Source organism: Enoplosus armatus, chromosome 2 (genome assembly GCF_043641665.1).
Source record: "Enoplosus armatus isolate fEnoArm2 chromosome 2, fEnoArm2.hap1, whole genome shotgun sequence".
Lineage (NCBI taxonomy): Eukaryota > Metazoa > Chordata > Actinopteri > Centrarchiformes > Enoplosidae > Enoplosus > Enoplosus armatus.
Window position 1 is genome coordinate 22,335,198 of NC_092181.1, and position 21,421 is coordinate 22,356,618.

The 21,421-nt window shown below is 42.1% G+C and overlaps 1 protein-coding gene across 1 annotated transcript in view; it reads left to right on the forward strand.

The window, feature by feature from the left end:
* Positions 1-169: 169 nt before the first annotated feature.
* The window catches only part of LOC139296944 (caskin-1), a 29,668-nt gene continuing 8,416 nt past the window's right edge, over positions 170-21,421 (forward strand). The window contains exons 1-15 of the mRNA XM_070919518.1: positions 170-263; positions 7,963-8,014; positions 9,198-9,295; positions 12,148-12,293; positions 12,508-12,603; positions 12,948-13,069; positions 13,421-13,529; positions 14,020-14,128; positions 14,547-14,641; positions 15,789-15,903; positions 16,448-16,738; positions 17,944-18,042; positions 18,148-18,332; positions 19,447-19,528; positions 20,967-21,034. Of these exons, the coding sequence (XP_070775619.1) occupies positions 170-263; positions 7,963-8,014; positions 9,198-9,295; positions 12,148-12,293; positions 12,508-12,603; positions 12,948-13,069; positions 13,421-13,529; positions 14,020-14,128; positions 14,547-14,641; positions 15,789-15,903; positions 16,448-16,738; positions 17,944-18,042; positions 18,148-18,332; positions 19,447-19,528; positions 20,967-21,034 (1,761 nt within the window). The remainder of the gene's footprint in view (positions 264-7,962; positions 8,015-9,197; positions 9,296-12,147; positions 12,294-12,507; positions 12,604-12,947; positions 13,070-13,420; positions 13,530-14,019; positions 14,129-14,546; positions 14,642-15,788; positions 15,904-16,447; positions 16,739-17,943; positions 18,043-18,147; positions 18,333-19,446; positions 19,529-20,966; positions 21,035-21,421) is intronic.

A 21,421-nucleotide genomic window follows, 5' to 3' on the forward strand; every position in this document is an offset into this window, starting at 1 on the left:
CCTGGCCGAATCGGTGCATCCCACTCCCGGCAGCATCCATCCCTCCGCGCCTCAGCTCCAGCGGGAGGCCCGGAGCGGCGGCAGGATGTAGCAGTGGATTAACGGAGGAGAGAGGGGCGCTCAGAGGAAGAGAGCGGGACCGAGCGGACCGAGGCGGGACGGAGGGGACATGGGGAAGGACCAGGAGCTTCTCCAGGCCGTGAAGACCGAGGACTTGCTGACAGCTCAGCGGCTTCTACAGAGACCTCGGCCAGGGAAAGCCAGTCAGTATCCCTCCATCCTCCTGTCTCACACACACACACACACACACACATCATGTCATTACCAGGTCAGGACAGTGCAGGCTAAATAGGATGGCTAAATGGTGCACTGTGTGTGTGAGTGTGTGTTTTCCTGCATGCATGTATTGATGTGTGTGTGTGTGTGTGTGTGTGTGTGTGTGTGTGTTTGTGCTATGACGTTGGGTGTGTGATAGTGATGACGTTGCACATGTGTGAAAACAGTCATCATGAATGTAATTAGAAATTAGAAATGCTTGTCACCCATTTCCCACCATTGACTGTTTGTGAGTGTATGTGTCTGCGTGAATGCACAAAAATATGTGTGTGTGTGTGTGTGTGTGTGTGTGTGTGTGTGTGTGTGTGAAGGGGGGGTTGCCACTGCCGGAGAGGATGTGTGTATTAGTATGTGTGTGTGTCAGAGAGAGAGAGCGAGAGGTGAAAGTACACGAAGGTCCTACACTGCTCTCGGGACGGGGATTATTGGTGTGTGAAGACGCCAGATGTTAGTGGTAATAATGTCATAAGTGCACACGTGCAGACATTTGCATGCGCGCACATATGTGGCGCTCAAATGTGCGAGTGTGCGGCTGCTTGACGTGGAGTCAGCTGGGACTTGAGGTGATAATTAGATTTCAATTACAGCCTTGAAACTGCTCTCCTCCTCTCCCATTTCATCACCGGGCCCCTCTCGATTTCTCTGCTCTGAATTTGTCTCCTCACCTCTCGTTTCCTCCTCTCTGTTCCTTTTTTCCTCCCCTTCTGTTTCCACTCCTGTCCTCTCCTATCGCCTAATTTTCTCTCCTCCGGTTTCCCCTACAATTGTCTTCTCGTCTGTCCTCTCCTCTTGTTTCCTCTCTTTCCTCTTCTCTCATCTAGCCCTGTTTCCTCCTCTCCTCACCTCTCTCCTCCTTTCCTATTTCCTTTCCCGTCTCCTCTCCTGTCTTGGCCCCTGTTTTCCTCTTGTTTCCTCTCCTCTCTCTCCTCTCTCTCCTCTCTCTCCTCTCCTCTTGTTTCCTCTCCTCTCTCTCCTCTCCTCTTGTTTCCTCTCCTCTCTTTCCTCTCCTCTCTCTCCTCTCCTCTCCCCTCCTCTTGTTTGCTCTCCTCTCTTTCCTCTCCTCTTGTTTCCTCTCCTCTCTTTCCTCTCCTCTCCTCTTGTTTCCTCTCCTCACTTTCCTCTGCTCTCCTATCTTTCCTCTCCTCTCTCTCCTCTCCTCTCTTTCCTCTCCTCTCTCTCCTCTCCTCTCCTCTTGTTTCCTCTTCTCTCCTCTCTCCTCTCTTCTTGTTTCCTCTCCTCTCTTTCCTCTCCTCTCCTCTCTTTCCTCTCCTCTCTCCCCTCTCCTCTCCTCTTGTTTCCTCTCCTCTCTCTCCTCTCCTCTCTTTCCTCTCCTCTCTTTCCTCTCCTCTCCTCTCTCTCCTCTCCTCTTGTTTCCTCTCCTCTCCTCTCTCTCCTCTCCTCTCTTTCCTCTCCTCTCTCTCCTCTCCTCTCCTCTTGTTTCCTCTCCTCTCCTCTCTCTCCTCTCCTCTTGTTTCCTCTCCTCTCATCTCTCCCCTCTCCTCTTGTTTCCTCTCCTCCCTTTCCTCTCCTCTCCTCTTGTTTCCTCTCCTCTCTCTCCTCTCCTCTCCTCTTGTTTCCTCTCCTCTCTCTCCTCTCCTCTTGTTTCCTCTCCTCTCCTCTCTCTCCTCTCCTCTCTCTCCTCTTGTTTCCTCTCCTCTCCTCTCTCTCCTCTCCTCTTGTTTCCTCTCCTCTCCTCTCTCTCCTCTCCTCTTGTTTCCTCTCCTCTCATCTCTCCCCTCTCCTCTTGTTTCCTCTCCTCCCTTTCCTCTCCTCTCCTCTTGTTTCCTCTCCTCTCTCTCCTCTCCTCTCCTCTTGTTTCCTCTCCTCTCTCTCCTCTCCTCTTGTTTCCTCTCCTCTCCTCTCTCTCCTCTCCTCTTGTTTCCTCTCCTCTTCTCCTCTCGTGTGTGTTTGTCTCTGAACATTCCAGCAGTGCCATGGAAAAGAAAAATGCTTCTCCTCAAATGCCAGAACAGATCAGCTCTGAGTGCTCAGTCCGCTGCACACTGACAAAGAGAAGGGGGGAGGTGGGTAGAGGGTGAGGGGGGTGAGGGTGAGGAGAAGGGTAAGAATGGGAGAGGAAAAGTGCGAGAGTGCAGGACAGAAGGAGGGAAAACATCGAGATATGAATGCAGAGAGGTAAAGAGACAGGAAGTGATGGAAAGAGGTTAAAGGGTGTGTGTGTGTGTGTGTGTGTGTGTGTGTGTGTGTGTGTGACTGCGTGAATCGAGGTTTATGTTTGAATAATTAAAAAGGAAGCCAGGTTTCTCTGCTGGAGAATCACACACACTAACACCTCTAACACACACAATTACAGGCGAGCGTGCACAGAAACGCATTTGACACATCAGGTGTTAGTCATGTGCCCGTCTCCGTTTGTATTATTAACAGTATGCAAATGATGTGGGTGAGAGGGAGTTGCTGCAGCGGCTGTTTGCTCTGTCAAAATATATCAACTTTGATGCAGGAGATTAGAGGAATTGAAGTGGTGACAGGACCATGTAAGGCCATTTCACTTCACAGTCCCTCTTCTCCAACTGATTAAAGCAATAGTTCAACATAAAGGGAAATACACTCATTTGCCTCCTTGCAAAGAGTTAGATGAGAAGATCTTTTCCTCTCTCATGTCTGTGCGGTAAATATGTTAGCTTAGCTTAGCATAAATACTGGAAACAGAGGGAAACAGCTAGCCTGGCTCTGTCAGATAACAGAATCCATCTACCAACACCTCTAAAGCTCACTAATTAACATGTTGTATCTCACTTGTTTAATCCGTACAAAAAACGAATTGTAAAAACGAAGACTTGCTGTCCAGCACATATCCCGCTGTAAAGCTGCAAATTGTCTTTTTTAATTTCTTTTCGTTTACGTTTGTCCTCTTTCTTTAAAGGGCACCTATTACACTTTTCCTTCTCTCTGTCATAGCACTTTCTGCTGACATCCGCTCGTCTCGTACTTCTTTATACAGTCATCTGCAAAGAGTTTATTCTAAGCCAAAAGCCTGTCAAACTACAGTCTTCTTGGTAAACCTATGTACATGTTCTCTCAAAACAGTCAACTTGAGTAGTATTATAGGCCTTTAATGTACTCCAGCATACAAATAACTGGGAGTGCAGGGAGATTAACATTTTACTAGCTGTGTTACTTTTGTTTTTCTGACAGCAGATTCTTTCCACGTCAGTCTGCATTGTGGTGCATTTCCCACACATACACCAATTAGCATATATATAGAGGCATATATAGAAAAAAAAATATATGGCTTGTGATTGAAAGACTAAATCCACCTTTATGTCACACAATAAGCAGGTGATGAGCGAAATATTTACCAAACAGAGACGTCCTGCTGTAATCTTTGTTGCTGTGAATGCTCTTTCCGTCCACTCTCATAATCCGGATCAGATTCTGGCTCCGACAGGTATGGATGGATATGAAAAGTTGCCGTTTCCAGTCAAGAACGAGAAGTTATGTTACTTTGTAGGCTTTCAACAAGATCTCATAACCTACAGAACGTGTTTTCTCAACAAACCCATACTCAAAAGAATCTGTTGAATGGATTATCAGCTTGACACAGCTTCCTCAGTGCAACGATGTGGCTCATTGATTCTTTATAGTTTTTGGACAAAATGGAGCTCTGTGTCACAGAGGAATAAGCTTCAGTATATCAGGCTTTGGCTACACAGACAGTACTTGTTACAAGGATCAGTTCATTGTTGGTTTTGGTCTTTTTGTGGGATTTGTTGACAATATGAAAAATATCACCTTATAGTCTTGCTGCACTGGACTCATTGTTTCCTGTTTTAAGAAATCCTCCGTCAGTGGCTTTGGTGTTTTAAAGAGTCAGTTCAGACAGAGATGTTGCGTCTCTGGTACACTTACACAAAATAAGGCATCTTTCTAAACCATTTGGTAATGGTTTCCTTATCTTTGGCTCAGTTGCAATAAAGCTCTTTATCTTAGAGATATGAGAACATCCTTATCATAACTATCTCTTTTATGTTTTAGTAAGCAACTGAAATGAGCACTAAGTAATTTATACAATGCATCTGCCTCTATGTACCATCAAAGAAGTGCAACTGACTGGTTTTTGGCACAGTCAGTAGTAGTTCATAATGGACTGAGGTATAAAGATCTGGTTTTCCCACTACATTAAGTAAACAACTGTCTCGAAGCGCAGAAGTACCGTGATAGACCAGCAGTAATATGAAGGGAAAACATGCTGCTGTAGCACACTGTAGTGGGAATATTATTTGGCTTGAGAACAACAGGTGTTGCGCATGAAATGTTGATGATCACCTCCTGAAAACCCTTTCCTCCGACATTAAACTTCAAACGCTCTGAGGGGCGGTTCAAAGTATAGTAAAAGCTCAATCTCAATTAAGTTATCATGGACTTATTAACGCTGAGCACTAACAACCATAATAATCCCCAACAGGTACAGTATATGTAATCTTTTTAGAGGTGAATGATTTGATCATTAATCGATTAGTCAATCGATGGAAATCATTTGAATCCCTTTTGAAGCAAAAATGGCAAATAAATGCTTGTTAAAGAGTTGTAGCTGTATGAATACTATACTGCCATTGTGTTGCCAAAACACATCGATTTCCAAAAAGCACTCCATAGTGACCCAAGTTCCAGTCTTATTGTCTTGACTCGGTCAGAAAGCTTCTTGTGCAGCGGGCTAATTAACTGAGAGCTGTTGGCCATAATGTCATCAGTATAAGTGAAAGAGCACCTCAAAAAAACTGAAACATTTTAGGTATGTAAGTAGTATAAGTTATGTTATTTATTACATTGTTATTATTTTATGATAAATATCTGCATATTGCGTTTCTCTCATCACCAGTCACAACAGTCCAGTCTCTTCAACATATGTGTGCAATCGTCTGGAAACAGAAAGAGAAAAGGCACGTCAGCGGTGGCATTTGTTTTAGGCTACATGTTACACTGAAACTCTAAATGCATGATGACAGGCGAAGTCAGAGGGGATGGAAACTGGACTTCAGAACATTTCTGGTAATGAGAACCCTTGAGAAACCCTCCACTTCACCTTTCCTGAGGTTTGGATTCTGCTCTGCTACACAGAAGGTTGCTCAGTAGCTACTAGCTTGTTGGTGCTAGTAGCGACTAAAGTGTTTCAAATTAAATGAATGACGACGATTTAATGTCAAATAAACTCAGAAATAGCAACAATTTGCGGGAGATGTTGGAAAAATAATATCATAGAAATCCCTGCCAAGTGATTGACAGTCTGTGAGAATGGCACATCTAGGGGTTACCATGGTAACCGGGGCTCGGTTGCACTGTTATGCCTAAACATTATCATAAAAAAATATGAACCCTGGTCCAAGGACACCATCAGAGAAACATTATGGTAATGCTCTTATACAAACAGTTCATTTCGGAGAAGGAAAACACATACATTCTGAAATTTAACCCATTAGAACCCACGGTGACACCAGTGTAACACACACTTCAAAGGCCCCAAAATCTTCCTTATACAGCTTTGTGCTTGATCTTAACTCATTAAGTCCCTAAGCGGCATATACGAAACATCCTGGTGTGGTGGTCATGTCACAGTCATGTGACTGTGGCAGGTCGGGACCTTTTCAAAATGGTGGTGTGACATGTAAACACAAGTGAAGGAAGCAACTAATTTCAAAAAGCCTGTACTTTGATACTAAAGGTAAGTTAAAACCCATTTAACGATTCTAATGCTTGAATAGTGTCTCCTGTATACAGTCAACCTGTTTTGACCATATTTCTTGAACAAATTAATATAAAACAATAAAACAAGTAAATTTACCATAAACACCCAATGTAACGTATATGTACCATCACAGATCTTTGACATTAAGGGGTAGTATGAAAAAAACACATCAGAAATGTCTTCAATGTGGTCCACTTGGTCTGTGGTGTATTCCCCATAATTTTCCTTTGAGGGGAAATGGGTCTGGGTTCTTATGGGTTAAGGTGACAAATTTAAGTAACTCATACAATTAGGCTGGTTGGTGGTTATGAATGAAATGAGTGCGAGTTTTAAAGATGAAAATCTGTTTTGAGAGCAATCCCTGTGGCTCCTGAAAACAAAAGAAAGGATGAATCGTTTGAGGGCAGAGTGATACCCCGTCTTAGTCGGCTGCATTGGAGTATTTGATTAAATGTACATAATAGTTTTGGGTCAGATGGGGGAGCATTATTTAATAAAGCCTTGATCCAGAATTCATGTAGTAAAAGAAGGATAATCTATTGAGAAAACGATAGTAGAATAATTGTGGATGTGTTGGACGTCGTGGTCCTGTCATAAGTTTGTGATTGGGGGTCATGTGGCTCTCTGATGGTGACACAGATATCTGCACTCATTGATTTCTCTTCTGGGAGGCGGGGGGGGAAGGATGGTTCTTATTTTTAATCCAAGATAGATCGTGGGGAACCTACACGTGCACAAACACACACACACACACACACATGCAGGGGAATGATGTCAGCTGCAGAGTGTAAACAGAAACAGCAGAACTACCAATCAGCACGCGCTCTTTAGCAAATTACAGGGGAAATTAGAGTGTGAGAGCAGGATGAAGGGATGAAGTGCAGATAGAGCTGCAGAGAGAGGGAGAAGCTTTTCACCAGATTACAGAAGCAGCTACAGATTACGGCCTGTGGATTATGAGGGTTTGACCAAAAAAAAAAAAAGTGAGGGCAGAGAGACAAACAAGTCGCTGTTTCTGTGTCCTTTTCAGAGTGTGTGTGTGTGTGTTGGTTTTTGTGAGTGTCTTCGTGTCTGTGTGCTCCTTCCTGCTGTCTTCATCTTTCCTGTTAAAGATCAAGGTTACCACATACACACAACACAGACGGATATATATATATATATATATATATATATATATATATATATATATATACACCCAAACATACTGCAAACATACTTACCGTACAGACACGAGAGTCTCGGAAAGAAAGAAAATAAGCATCTTTCCCAAAAGGTTGAATCTAATAAACAAAGATACATGCGTCCGGTGCATAATGATGATAATGTATTTGATTACATGTATGTGATATTCAAATGGTAATGGTGAAGTCTGAATACATGACCGGAACCTGCTATCTAGCTTCAATTCATTAGCAAGTCCTTTGATAAGAAGTTTAACACACCTAAATCAAAGTTATTCATGTTTTTGGATGATGAAACAAGTTTCTTTATGTTAGTAATGTTTGTGAACACCAGAGTAAAACACACAAATTGCAGATTTTTCATATAACTCAGACTTTGCATGTGAATATACCTCTTATTTATGTGGTCAAAAAAGGACAGATTGAGCCTTTAAAGTTGGCTGAGGCTGATGAGTTTCCCAGTCTGACCTCTCCCTGTCCTCCTTACCTTGTCACTTCCCCTTGACCCCTTCCCCTTGTTGTTGTTGGAGTGAAAAAACTTGTTTCAGAGCTCTCTCAGGTATAAAAGTGTAGCTGTCAACTCTACCTGCAGGGAATGAAATATTAGAATCTGTACAGGGAGAGAATACATTAATCACTGAATGCTGAATAGATTTAAATTTGGACTGTTTTTGTAATGAGTTTATTCCCCTTCTTTGCTCTCTCATTCTCTGCATCTCTTTTCTCTGTATGTTTCAGAGCTTCTCGGAGCAGCAAAGCGGGTGAACGTCAACATCCAGGATGCAGATGGGTGAGGGACTACAACTCTTCTTATTCATGTTCCCCCTGCCATTGTTCCACTTTGCCATCATCCGTTCCTCATCTTCTGTTTTTCCCTTCGTTTTTTTCTTTTCTTTCTGTATTCTTGACATCAACAACAGTGTTACTCATTTCATTGCATTGCAGCTACAGAGTTCCATCCAAGAATCAACATTAGATTTGCTCCGATTCAGAGCTGTGGTTCCTAACTTGGAGGTCAGAACTCCCCAAGGGATTACAAAATACCTCTGAGATCCTTAAAGTGCCTTTAATCAATGAGAATCAATGAAAACAATGTGACAATGTGAAAGGGGTCTGCTGGGTGTGTAAATAAGCAACTCTTCGATAACAATATCAACTTAAAGAGTAACTTAACCCCCCCTGAAAATCTTGTTTCGTTTGCTGAAGTGATGTGCATGTGTACTCCAGGACGCCATGACATCACTTTTGGGTGACCCTGAGCAAAACACCAAACTCCTACAAGCCTCTCAGACTTTATTCTGTGGCTGACACACGTTTTCATCAACTGATAGGGGCAAGCAAAAAGGAAAAAAATCTCCCTCTCAGATCAATATACTATCAACCGGATCGTTTTACACTTTACCCACAGCTTAAACTGATCTTTGAAACGTGGAAAGGAAAGCCAACATTTCTCAGCTGTTAATTTGCTCAGAAATGTTCTCTTATCAACTCTGAATGTACAACTATGGATTTTGGCTATATTTAGACTCATGATTGGTTAAGCTTTTTATGTGCACATGCTTGGTTTGCGATTGTGTTCCATTTGACTCCATCAGATAACAAAGATCTTTTTATTATGTTGATTGGAATCAGATAATTGGACTCAGCTTCTTGTTTAATGACTGATGATTCGTTGATTTGACTCTAGGGCCCGGCCCTTATATGCACCAGGGATCCATTAGACACACAGACACACACACACACACACACACACACACACACACACACAGAGGCGCGCTTTGTGTACGCTCGGCTTCGGGGTAGAGAGATTGCTTATTAATGGAAGTAGGTCATTTGCCCCCTCCCGTCGCTCACACAGAGCTGAGGGGCGGAGCTGCTCTACGCTGAAGATTATTTCAGCAAAGTTATGCTCTGGTTTCACACTACATCTATGAATATGTGTATTTTTATGCATAATCTATGTCTGTGTGAAGGTTGTCACCGCTGCACCATGCTGCTCTGAGTGGTAACAAGGAGCTGATCTCTCTGCTGTTGGAGGCCCAGGCAGCAGTCGATATTAAAGACCATAAAGGTAAGAATACACACAGATTTTCACAGAAAACAAATGTCCTTACAACTCACTATGTTCTCATGAAACAGACTCAAAACACACAAAACAAAACAATCACATAAAAACAGGAAAACAAATACATATTCTGGCTGTCCCCGTGTGACCAGTAATACCATCTTATGTAATAAAAGGAGAGCTTGTTGCAAGTGCAATAAAAAAAAGTAGTGTACAGTATTTATGGGAAGTGACAGATTTGTGTGCACAGCAAACAATAGACAATAGAGGAGGAATGCTTCACAGCTGCAGGACTGAGAGCCAAAAGGAAGCAAAGCAGCAAAGATCTTCGTCTCATACTGGCAGATTCCAGAGGAAGAAGAAGAAATCTCAGGACAGATGGAAGATATAATCCCTCCAGGATGTAGGTCTACTGTCTCGACACTCCCAGTCAGCCATGCCCAGTATGTCTGTAAATGGAGGCATACATGACATACATATCTCTAAATAGAGACATACAACTGGCAGGCGTCCTTACCAGGTGGGGCCCACCTCCTCAACTGGTTTCTCTCTGCGGAGGTGGTAGGGAAATCTTACATCAAGCTCCTCCAGTGCTTACAGAGCTTGTGGTGAGGACTGGAAAGCTTGACTTGAAAGATGCAGCTCCGCTCAGCAGCGTTTCAGCGTCTTTCAGCTCATTTCAGCTGTGATCAGTGTTGTTTTCTGATAAACCCACTGTACTCTACCTGCATAGGACCACACAACAGACAGCAAAGTTAGCAACAAGCCAGCTGGGGGACCATTTAGCAGCTAACAAGACAGATGTTTCCCATAGGAGTTTGGTGAACATTGGACTCACATTCATCAGGTGTCCAGAAACATGACTCCAAATGAGGAATAACGTTAGTCTGTGTCTACTGGCTGTATGAATAGGCAACTGTTGCTAACTGGTTAGCCATATCAACTTAAATATATCAATGTTGTCTTTCCACTGCCCCCAAGTGGCCAAGAAATCTGTTATTGTAGGTGTAATGTTCACCAATCATTGGACAAGAGAAGCTGTCTGACTTGGAAGGTCTTTTCCTCATCTAGACCACATCACATCCATCTACAAAATGTTCTTGTGCAAGATGCCAACTTAAGGTCACTGACGTGGACATCCTGCAGGCCCGGGCTTGATATCCTGTCCAAAAAACAAAATCATAAACAGAAAAGCGAACAAACAACTATGTATTCAGCAACTCTGCCAAGATACTCCTGGAAACACAGTTGAGAGTATTTCCAAGATCAGGAAACTCATTTGGTTATGATGATTATCAAAATTCTGTGAGACCTTTATTATCCTGTTTTTGGTGCAGAAATATAAAGTAGGTCCACTAGCCTATGACCTGGTGATGATCCACACATTGACCACCACAGGACATATGAATCACAATACCACATTGACCAGTGGAAAGAAAGCGGGCTCATATCACTTCCAGAACCTCCTGAGTTGAGGCAGTGTCCATTACATCAAGACATTCCTTAGTGTCTCTTTCCCTGCACAGTCTGGGTGAAGTCCTCTTCCCCTCCTTTTGAAAGCCACCAAAACTGAAAGTCATTTTCCATCACATCTCTTCATATACTCAGGCTTTAGCTTCTGTAACTCCTTCAGCTGCTGAGCCGCTTTATCCTGCCACCACTCTTCTGAGTCAGGACTCCCTCATGCCAGCCAGGCCTGGAGGGCCTCTTTATTCAGCTTGACGATATGGCTCATCACTGGTATCAAGACTGGGGGTCTTGGGTTGCTGCCATGAGAAATATGCTCAGTGCTCCTTGCAGCCACTGCTACAAAGTGGTGTTTAATGTCTTCTGGTTTGAGGCACTGGTAATTACTTCATGGTGGATTTTTGTGCTGTGCCCAGGTGAACTTTGAATCACCTTGCATTTCTTGCATGGGAGTGGGCTGCAATGTCAAGTTTCCTGCAAGGTTCTCTTATGTCTTGTTCAGCCATTTATAGGGGATTTCTTGACGTGCCCTTTGTCTGAAAGCAGTTTGTCTGCAGCGTCCCATGAGTACAATGCTTGCACAAACAATACATCCACGGTCACAAAGGGTCACAAGCATGCCAACCACAATAAGATTGCATTTCCAGAAGGGATACTGAGAGTTTGGGCTTCAGTCTGTTGAACAGTGAAACAGATATTACAGAAATGTTTGCGAAAATTCACATTCACATTAGGGCTGCAAGTAATGATTGTTGTCATTATAAATGAATCTACTGATTGTTTTCTCGATTAATTCATCCATCATTTGGTCTACAGATTGTCAGAAAATAGCAAAAGTTCCCAGGGCTCATGGTGTCATCCAAGAATGTTTTGTTTTGTCCAAAACCCAATTATATTAAGTTTTCTATCACGGGAGACTAAAAATACAGAAAAAAAAATCACTTAACAATCGCTTAAAAAGCTGACTTAAACAATTAATCAATTTTCAGTATAGTTGCTAATTACTTTTCTGTCAATCGACTATATCAGTGGCAACACTTAGGGCTTAATTGGTTCTTACAGTGTAAAAAGCACAATGGAGTACAATAGTGAATTTGATCATTTAGTTTAGTGATTCAACTGTAAAATGTATTAAGAAAATAGTAGGTATCTTTGCCTGCTGGATGGCCACTGGCAAACTGGCCAGTCTGTCTATAAAAGAAGAATAACAGAGTGTGTGTATTTGCATGCATTCATGTGTCTTTATATTCTCATTTCTTTGTATGTGTATGTGCATGTGCTCGTGGGGGCTCATATGTCTGTGTTTTATTGTGCTGTCATCTTTGGCTGTGTTTCTGTGTGTGTTTGTCTCTCGGTGTGTATGTGTGTGTATATGTGTGTGTTTTGTGTAGGGATGCGTCCTCTGCATTACGCTGCATGGCAGGGGAAGACTGAACCAATGAAAATGCTGCTGAAGGCAGGCTCGTCAGTCAACGGACAGTCGGATGAAGGACAGATCCCTCTCCACCTATCAGCTCAGCATGGACACTATGATGGGGTAACTGTGTTTGTGTGTACTGTAGGTGTTTGTGTGTGTGTTTGGTGTGTGTACAGTGGCCATGTGTGTGTTTTTGTGAGGTGTGTTTATTGTTAGGCTGTTATGTGTGCCGGATGATGCATGCATGATTTGTGGTTGTTCAATTCAGAAGCGCCAGTAAGATTTGTGTGTGTGTGTGTGTGTGTGTGTGTGTGTGTGTGTGTGTGTGTTACAGTCGGAGATGTTGCTTCAACACCAGTCCAACCCGTGTATCTCAGACTCAGCTGGGAAAACACCATTGGACCTCGCCTGTGAATTTGGACGTGTCGGAGTGAGTAGATTTGACTGAAAACCAAACAAAACACATCAACTTACTGAGAGTATATTAAGATACATTTTTATTTTTATTTTATTTTAATTAACTCTTATTTGACGAGGAAAAGCCTCACTTGCGGTGGCCCCCAGAGCTCAACACATTTAGACCCTAAGGTTTTCCAGCCAGAAGAGACACAGAGAGACCAAATTTAGCTATTTTAAATCTGATTTTGCAGAGGGTTCCACACAGAGGGAGCAGTATACATGCAAGCTTGTTTACGTAGTTCACTACAGATTTTTAATAGAAATGACTCCATATTGTACATGAACACGCTGTGTGTCTCTCTGTCTGTCTTTTAGGTGGTCCAGCTCCTGCTCAGCAGTAACATGTGCGCAGCCATGCTGGAGCCAAAACCCTCTGACCCCAACGGAGTGTCACCTCTGCATCTCGCTGCCAAGAACGGACACATCGATGTCATACGGTCTGAAAAACTTGTCCTTCCAGTTTGCCTGTGTGTGTGTGTGTGTGTGTGTGTGTGTCCGTCTGTCTTCATACCTGCCTTATCTACCTGTCAGTCTGTCTACCTCACTTACTCAAAGCACATATATAGTAGGTCCATATAGTTTTTTTGTCTAGTTTAAGTCTTTTAAAATACTTTTACAGACATACTTTTATTGACTTGCATTTACATAGATGGCTTTTTGTATAGATTTTGTTTTACTCTACTTCTGTTTTTCATTTGTTTGATTCTATATAAGCACTCTGATGAAATGATGTTGTGAAAGATGCTATACAAATAAAGGTTAATATTACATTTCATGTTGTGCTGCAGGTTGCTGATTCAGGCTGGCATAGATATCAACAGACAGTCCGAGTCTGGCACAGCGCTACATCAGGCAGCCCTCTGTGGGAAGACGGAGGTAGTACGCCTGCTGCTGGATGTAAGTCTACCTGCCTGTCTCTCTATCCGTCTGTCTGTCTGATTAATGTGTTTACAAAAGCAACTGTTGTTAAAGCTGTCTCCCTCTCCGCAGCTGAGCAAGTTTACACTTCAGCACTTGGCATTCATCCCACTGAGCTGTGTGATGAAGCCTGTGGGATATGTTAGCCTGTTACATAAAACAGTAGCAGAGTGGCTAGCACCCTACCTGTCATGCAATATTCAACCCAGTTCTGTTTTGTTTTTTAATCCATTTGTCACCTTCAGATAAATAAGGATCCTGCTTTTGAACAGGGCCTGCTTTCAGTGTCCTCTCTTATCCCTACTGTATATCACTTTTGATGTTCCTGCTGAGGCAGCACACACAACACATGTTAGCCGCAGGCGTGTACGCACAGCCAGACTGACATCGAATGCGCAGTATATCCCTATTATGAACTCAATGTGACACAATTTCACGGTGCAACTTTAATATTTTGTCTTCCACCCAGAGCGGCATCAGTGCAGGAGTGAGAAACACTCTGAGTCAAACTGCTCTGGACATCGTTAACCAATTCACCACCACACAGGCCAGCCGAGAGATCAAACAACTACTGAGAGGTGAATACATGACTGCAACCCTTCACAATGTCACAATCCAATACCAAGTAATACTAGAGCCAGAGTCACCAATATTGATACATAATAAGAAGCCTATTAAAAGTGATTAATTTACTATGATGTGTGGGGAGAGTCATGTGTCCTGATTGAATTTTTAATAGGCTACTTCTGAATGTATTTTCATTACCACCAAATAGTTTGTCAATGTTCATTATTATTACATGGTTATTAAAATACAGGACTGATTTTAATGGTAAATAACACAAATGTGTGAATCAAACAGTGCATGCACCCCAACCCTACCTCTTCCTTTCTGCTCTACTTTTTCAAAGTACCTGTAAATCTCTGCTGAGCTCTCGTCCACCACTTGACTCCACTCTACTCCACTGCTCACTCATACTATACTCTCATGTTGTAGATGCTTCGGCTGCGATGCAGGTGCGTGCACTGAAGGATTACTGCAACAACTACGACCTTACCAGCCTCAACATCAAAGCTGGAGACATTATCACGGTACAAAGATCCAAAATGCAGTTCATTTCTCAACCTGTTCTCAAAGTGCTGCACGTCTATCTACTGAAATTCATCGTCAGTGCAGAAAATATGCAATGCAGTTAATGATAATATTTATCACTGGTAATAGCTTTTGTATAACTTTCACTTATATACCAGGAGCCAGTTGCACCGGCTTTTCATAAGTTCAAACTTAGCCTAGTTATGACGTGTAGTATTTATTAAGTGGAGATTAACAAATCACGAAATTAAAAATGGATTGCGCCACACAAACTAGTTCTTACATAGAGAGTAGTTGTGACTAAATAAACTTAAAACCACTAACCAGTTTAACCAGGTGTAACTGATGCTTAACTAACTGAAGTAACTGACAAAACTAATGTTAGCTTGCTAATATTTGACCCATTTAGATTGAAGGGTAAATGAGATAATGTGGAAGATGGTTGATATATTTGACATGACACTTGACAAAGTGCTGTTTAATAATGACGTAAACTAGGAAATTTAGAAATTACGTTTCATAAAAATAAGACATTCAAATTACAAAAAGCTGTGCTGATGATGTTAGCGTCAGTTAGGTTAGCTTTATCAGATATTTCATCATTCTTAAAGAGGAACTACACAATATATTTTTGTTTGTTTTGCGCTGAACACAGTTCTTGTTGGCGTGTGATGTTAAAACTGGTGATTTTTTTCAATTAAACTCATATTTTGCATAAAACAGCCTTTTCTGCTATAAATTAGCTTGTGCTGTATCTATCTGCTTACTTCCTCTTATCTTACCTCCATGTATGCAGATATAAATAAATCAGAGTCATACCTACATTTACAAAGGATGCCCCCCTACAACTTTTACTTTTACAGCTTGTGACGCTACGGTGACTTCCTTTTTACATAGCTGAGTACTTTTGACTGGATGGCGCTACAGTTTCCAAGCAACTTGTTTACACATTACAAAGGTGTTTACTAGCTAAGACATATCTAAAGTTGTAATGGTGCAACCCAATTTTGTAAATCACTCGTTTGAAACTAGCTAGTATGAACACAAACTTAGCGTTGGTTTTATGTTTAGCCGTTGCAGCACAGTCCAGTTTTAGTTTTGTGTAAACAGGTTTCCATCTTATCTTTGTAAACTGTTTGTTGACAGGTTTTGGAGCAGCACTCTGATGGCCGATGGAAAGGCTGTATTCACGACAACCGCACAGGAAATGACCGTGTGGGCTACTTCCCCTCCAACATGGTGGAAGTCATCAAGAGGGCAGGTGACCACCCACATCACAGCTGTGTGTGTGTGTGTGTGTGGGTGGGAGGACGTGTGTGCTTTCGCATGTGTGTGAGTTCAGCAGCTGTTCAGTAGCTATAGCTGATCATTAGTTGTAGCTAGCAGCAGCATCATTGGCCTCTTTCGGCAGCCCATCCGTTTTTCCCAACCTGTCAATCATTTCCATTGATCAAACACTGTCCTGTACTGGCTGTCTACCCTCCTCCCTTCCTCTATATTTCTGCTCCTTCTGTCACCCTCCCTACTCAATAAACCCGTCAAACCAACCAGCTCTAGATTGTGATGCTTTTGTTCATATTGTTTGTTTGCTTTATTGCTATAGTGACACTATATTTTAATTTGTAGACATATATTCCCTGTGGACATATGGATGTATTCTTTTCTCATATTTTGATTTTAATCAATTATTATTTTATACATTTTCAAATTTGATTAGATTTGTTTTGTTTCAAGTTGACTGATCAGTTGTTGTTGTTGTGTTGTTGTTGTTGTTTTGCACCTCCCTCCTCCTGGCTCGTGTCCAGGTCACTCCCCCTCCCAGCAGTGCCACACCCTCCTGCTCCGCAGGCCCAACCCCTGTCCCATTGCCTCGGTCAACGGACACTCATACCCCCCCTCCAAAGTCCTCCCCCTACATCTGCCTCCCCCTCCTCCCCCTCACCCCAACACACAGTCCCTCCCTCGGTTCTCCTCCTTTGGGTACGTTCCTCTTCCCATCTCTCCTCCTTCTCTGTCTACTCCTCCTCTGTCCACTCCTCCTCCTCCTCCTCCTCCTCCTCCTCTCTCCACTTCTCAGGAGCAGCAGAGTCAGACAGGTACATACTGTAGTATCACTTTGAATCACAGATAAGCATCCTTTCTTCGCTGTTTGACAAGACCACATGTTAGAATATATTAACTATCTGCTTATTCCAGCACTTCACTAGCTACACACACACACATATATATATGTGTGTGTGTGTGTGTGTGTGTGTGTGTGTGTGTAAATGTATGTAGATTTTATGTATATATTTATATATATATATATATATATATATTAATTAAAGGATCAGTTCACCCTAATGACTAGAAGGTACATTTTCCCACTTACTCTTTGTGGTGTCTCGCCACATGGATTTCTGCTGCCATTTTATAAAGGGTGCCCCAATCAGTATTTTGGAGCCGTTCACAGATGACAGATAGCAGTATGAGATGAGAAAGTATCATGAATTAATAACTGTTTATTTATTGGCAGGCAACATGTGCAACATATTCCTCTCTCTCTCTGCCTTAGTGCTAGCTAGCTTCGAAAACTTAATGACTTATAATTTATAATCTTTTTCAGACACCTGGTAGAAACTGTCAGACCTGTGAAGCCATTTTAGCAGCACATAGAGACATTGACTCAAGTGTTTTGCGTCATCTGATCGGCCAAACTATTTAGAACAAATGTCAGCCGATAATGATCGATGGCCGATCGATCGGAGCACCCTTACATTTTATCTCATTAGGAACTATTTTCTACCAAAGATAAAAATATAGTGGAAACCATCCAGAGATAAGTCTTTGGATTATCCTAACTGACCAGGACATTATGTTTCCAATTTTTCCATGCAGCATCCATTCACTTCCATTGTACTGGAATACTGTACATATTATACAAAACAGAACAGTGGTTTTCTGCACAATAGTTATTAATATTATGCAGACAAGCACACAATGATGAACCTGTCTAAGGGTCTGTGGGGATTTACAAGTCTCAAAATGATTAGCACTTAGAGGTGGCGCAACCACTATGAGTAATTATGTGTTTATGAATGTGTAGGTGAGTGAGTGTATCTTTGTGAGCCTGAGTGAGATAAAGTGAGAGTTAAACATGTTTATATATGAACCTATAATACACACATTATCATATGGGTCTGTGTAGCTGTTGATTATAATTCTTGGTTACAAGAACTTTCTTCAAAAATAGACTAAAACATTGTCAATGACAAATGTGTGTGTGTGTGTGTGTGTGTATGTGTGTGTGTGTGTGTGACAGGTTCGCGGACTGCAGAGCCGAGTCCTCAAGGCTCTCCAACTCTGGGACATCAGAGCAGCACCAGTGAGGATATCTGGGTGCTACGCAAACCGCTGGCAGGTAAATGCACAAAAATGTTTTCAGGGTATCAGTGAGAAAATATGTCTTTAAGGAATGTCCTCTATATAATACTGCATCCTGCAATGTGTGTGTTTGTGTGAGCAGGTGGCGAGCGCAGTGGCAGCGTGGGCAGCATCGGCAGCGTCCGGTCATCAAGCAGCTTGCAGAGCTCGGGAAACACACACGTTCTGACCACCCCTGCACCCAGTCCACACCCGGCAACCACACCAGGAGTCAACACACACGGCCTTAACGCTCCAGGCCTGCACGCACAAGCTGAAGGGGTCAAGGTAAAGGACTCCTTGCATTTATTTGTGTGCATGTGTTTGCACTCGTTTACATCACGTTGCTGCTGGATCTTTAAAAAACAGCAAGCACGTCGTTTTTGGGAAACAGCAGAACCTTTTCAGGAAACAAACAAAAGTCTAGTAACCAAGTTAACCACAATTCTGTTTCCTGCTCAGTTTGTTCTTTCGTTGGAGAGATAAGCATTGCTTCTTTTCAACAGTAGACGAGGTGCATTAAGATCGAGGCCTCCTGGTTTGTCCTTTTGATTTGTGACACAGTCAACTTTTCTGCCTGGACAAACTGTAACAGTTAAATTCTACTGTATCCTTCCCTGAATATCTTCTCTCATTTTGTTAGATTGTGTAATCATGTGTCAATTTCAACATAGGTGTATAAACAGTATATCTGTAGCTATATATGCCAGTGAAAATCCTTATATGTATGTTCATTAACAAATGCTATGCGGAAAAGTTACAACAGTGAGTTCTCCTAAACTCAAATGTGATTAGGTTGGCGTCAGCTACACTGTTGTATTTAGTATTTGTATGATTTGAGTCTGATATCTACACATCCCCTGTTAAGTGCAAAGACATACTTTGAAAAAGCTTTCATGTTATATTTTTAAGGAAACAGATGATCAATATCTCATGCATTTGGCCGCCACAACAACCCAAACTTGCCAACAAGAGTGAACACATCTAATATGCTTTCCTTTTTATAATCTGTGATGTCACCCTGCAGGTCTCCCCTCTAACACCTTTAGCACATTCTAAATTCAACCGGATATAACAAGTCTATTGTTAGGTAGTGCCTTAAAAATGCTGAATTAACGATTAGCCAAACTGGATGGTGTTTCCATATTATGCTGGAGGAACGTCTTCTATTTTAAGAAGCATTTATTCTAGGATTTCTGCTGCATCAGTGTTGGTAAATTGCAGGAAATGAAGAAGAGGGTAGCATGTCAGAATCTGTCTGTTATACGTGCACTTAGTCCACTGAACTGTGTCTCTAGACACCTCTGGGATTTTTATGATTATGCTTGAGTAAATGTTTCACTTTGTGAGTGTATGTATGTGTGTGTGTATGAGCGTATTTGTGTGTGTTCTTGTGTTTTAGCTCCTGGCCACTGTGCTGTCCCAGTCGGTAAAAGCCAAGGAGCATCTCTTGGAGCAGTCGCAGTCTGTTGAGCAGTCAGCGAGTAAGCACACAAACACAGAATAAAAGCAATACATTTGGCTTTACTTGAAGTGATAATTTGTCCTTTTTCATTTGAGTTAAAAGTCTGTTTTGCTGTTGCCTTCTGCTAATTGATCAAACCCAGCAGTGATTAAAACAGGTACTACAAAGTATGTCCTCACTTGCTAATGAAAACAATATACCAGTGAGCCAGTGCTTCAAGAAAGGCATTCTTGTCTTTAGTCTTTAGTAAAGTGATAACACTTAAAAAAAGATCAAGGCGGGGTTCACCAGTACAACAAATGCCTCAGGCCTTGTTTAGATTGCTGCTTTTATGAATAATTTGTCCTGCATTTCACTTTTAGTCAACCTGGCCCTCTAAAGACCACCTGTCTGTTCATATCAGACACAAGCAGCGTTTCCCGCCCCCGTCCTTGTATAACAGTAATTTAAGTTATGCTTTATTTATCAAAGCTGCTCTAAAATGCTGTTCTAAACAGCCAGTGACTGGTAGCTCTCTCTTGGGATAAATCTTTTTTGGTCCCCAGGAATTTGTGAGTTCGTAATGCACAGAATACAAACTGTGTAATTGGCCTGAACAGTGATAGCCACCATAGATGAGGAGACAGAAATCCCAATGCTTCAGTGCAACATCCAAAGAAATTCATAATGTACCTATAAAACATGTTTGATGTATAGACATGTATATGGTGTCTCAGGTATCCCACTTAAATGTGGGTCCTGTGCTTGTAGTTGTAGTTGATTTACTAATCTCACTTTGAAAGAAGCATATAAATTAGCATATTCTAATCTGCTGTCATTCCACTGGTTTATGTGATATGTGGGAAGTGAAGTGTTAAAACAGCACCACAAAGCCAGCCAAGCATGAAAGGTGTTACCAGAATTATTATGAAGGACTACATAGGCAATATACTTGATTTAATTTCTCCACTGCTTCTCACCCTCAAAGACTGTACTCACTAGATAACACCATTTCCTAGCTTTGCTGCGTCTCTTAGTAATTTACTAGTCAGTGATTTCAGAGAGAAGTGTTCATAAGAAGCTGCTTATTTCTTAAATAATTAAAAGATGACTCCAAACAAACGTCTTTTTCAATTTTCATTCTATTATACTTTCACTATATTTCATTGTATATAAATAATTACATGTTCCTTTGTAATCATCAGTCACAAATAAACTCTGTTCTGAGAAATTATTAATAAACTCCAGCACCCAGAAGCTAAAGCACTGCCAAGATAAGCATTTTATAAATAACTAGTTTGGCACTTACAGTATATCTAAATGAAATAGAAATATGTCATGTGACATCACTGCCTAGATCTTACAGAGGGCTTTTTTAAATATAAACTGCATTCATACCAATTAAAACTAATTTGCTAATGGAAATCCACTCTTGTTTCTTTCCCTTGTCTCCCCTTTTCACCTCCACCCACCCCAAGGCTCTTCGAGTTGCACGGTTCATGAACAGCGGTCGTTTGAGCGGAAGGCAGAGGAGGATGATGGGAAAGTGAGTTTTTGGATGGCAGATTGGTTCCCTCTGGGGCCTCCTCTTTCTATTGCTCCCGTTTCCTCTCAACCAGTGCTTTGGTTTGAGAGGAAGACATCTCCATGGGTGGGTTCAGTGGGCACAGTGAGGTATCTGCCAGTGTGGTTGTGTTGCACCTGAACAGATGACTCCCTGAGGATGGGCATGCGCGTGTGTCACCATGGAGACAGGCTGAGTGACAGACACATCGAGGAGTCAGTCGCCGTCTTGCCTTCTGTCCCTCCACCCACCCCCTGCCTGCCCTCACACCACACTGAGACACCAGGCACCCACATGCTGCCACTCTGCTCTAGAACCTGCCAGCAGCCCTGTGTGTTCTGTGAAGGGTTACACTTCTCTGTGTGTGTT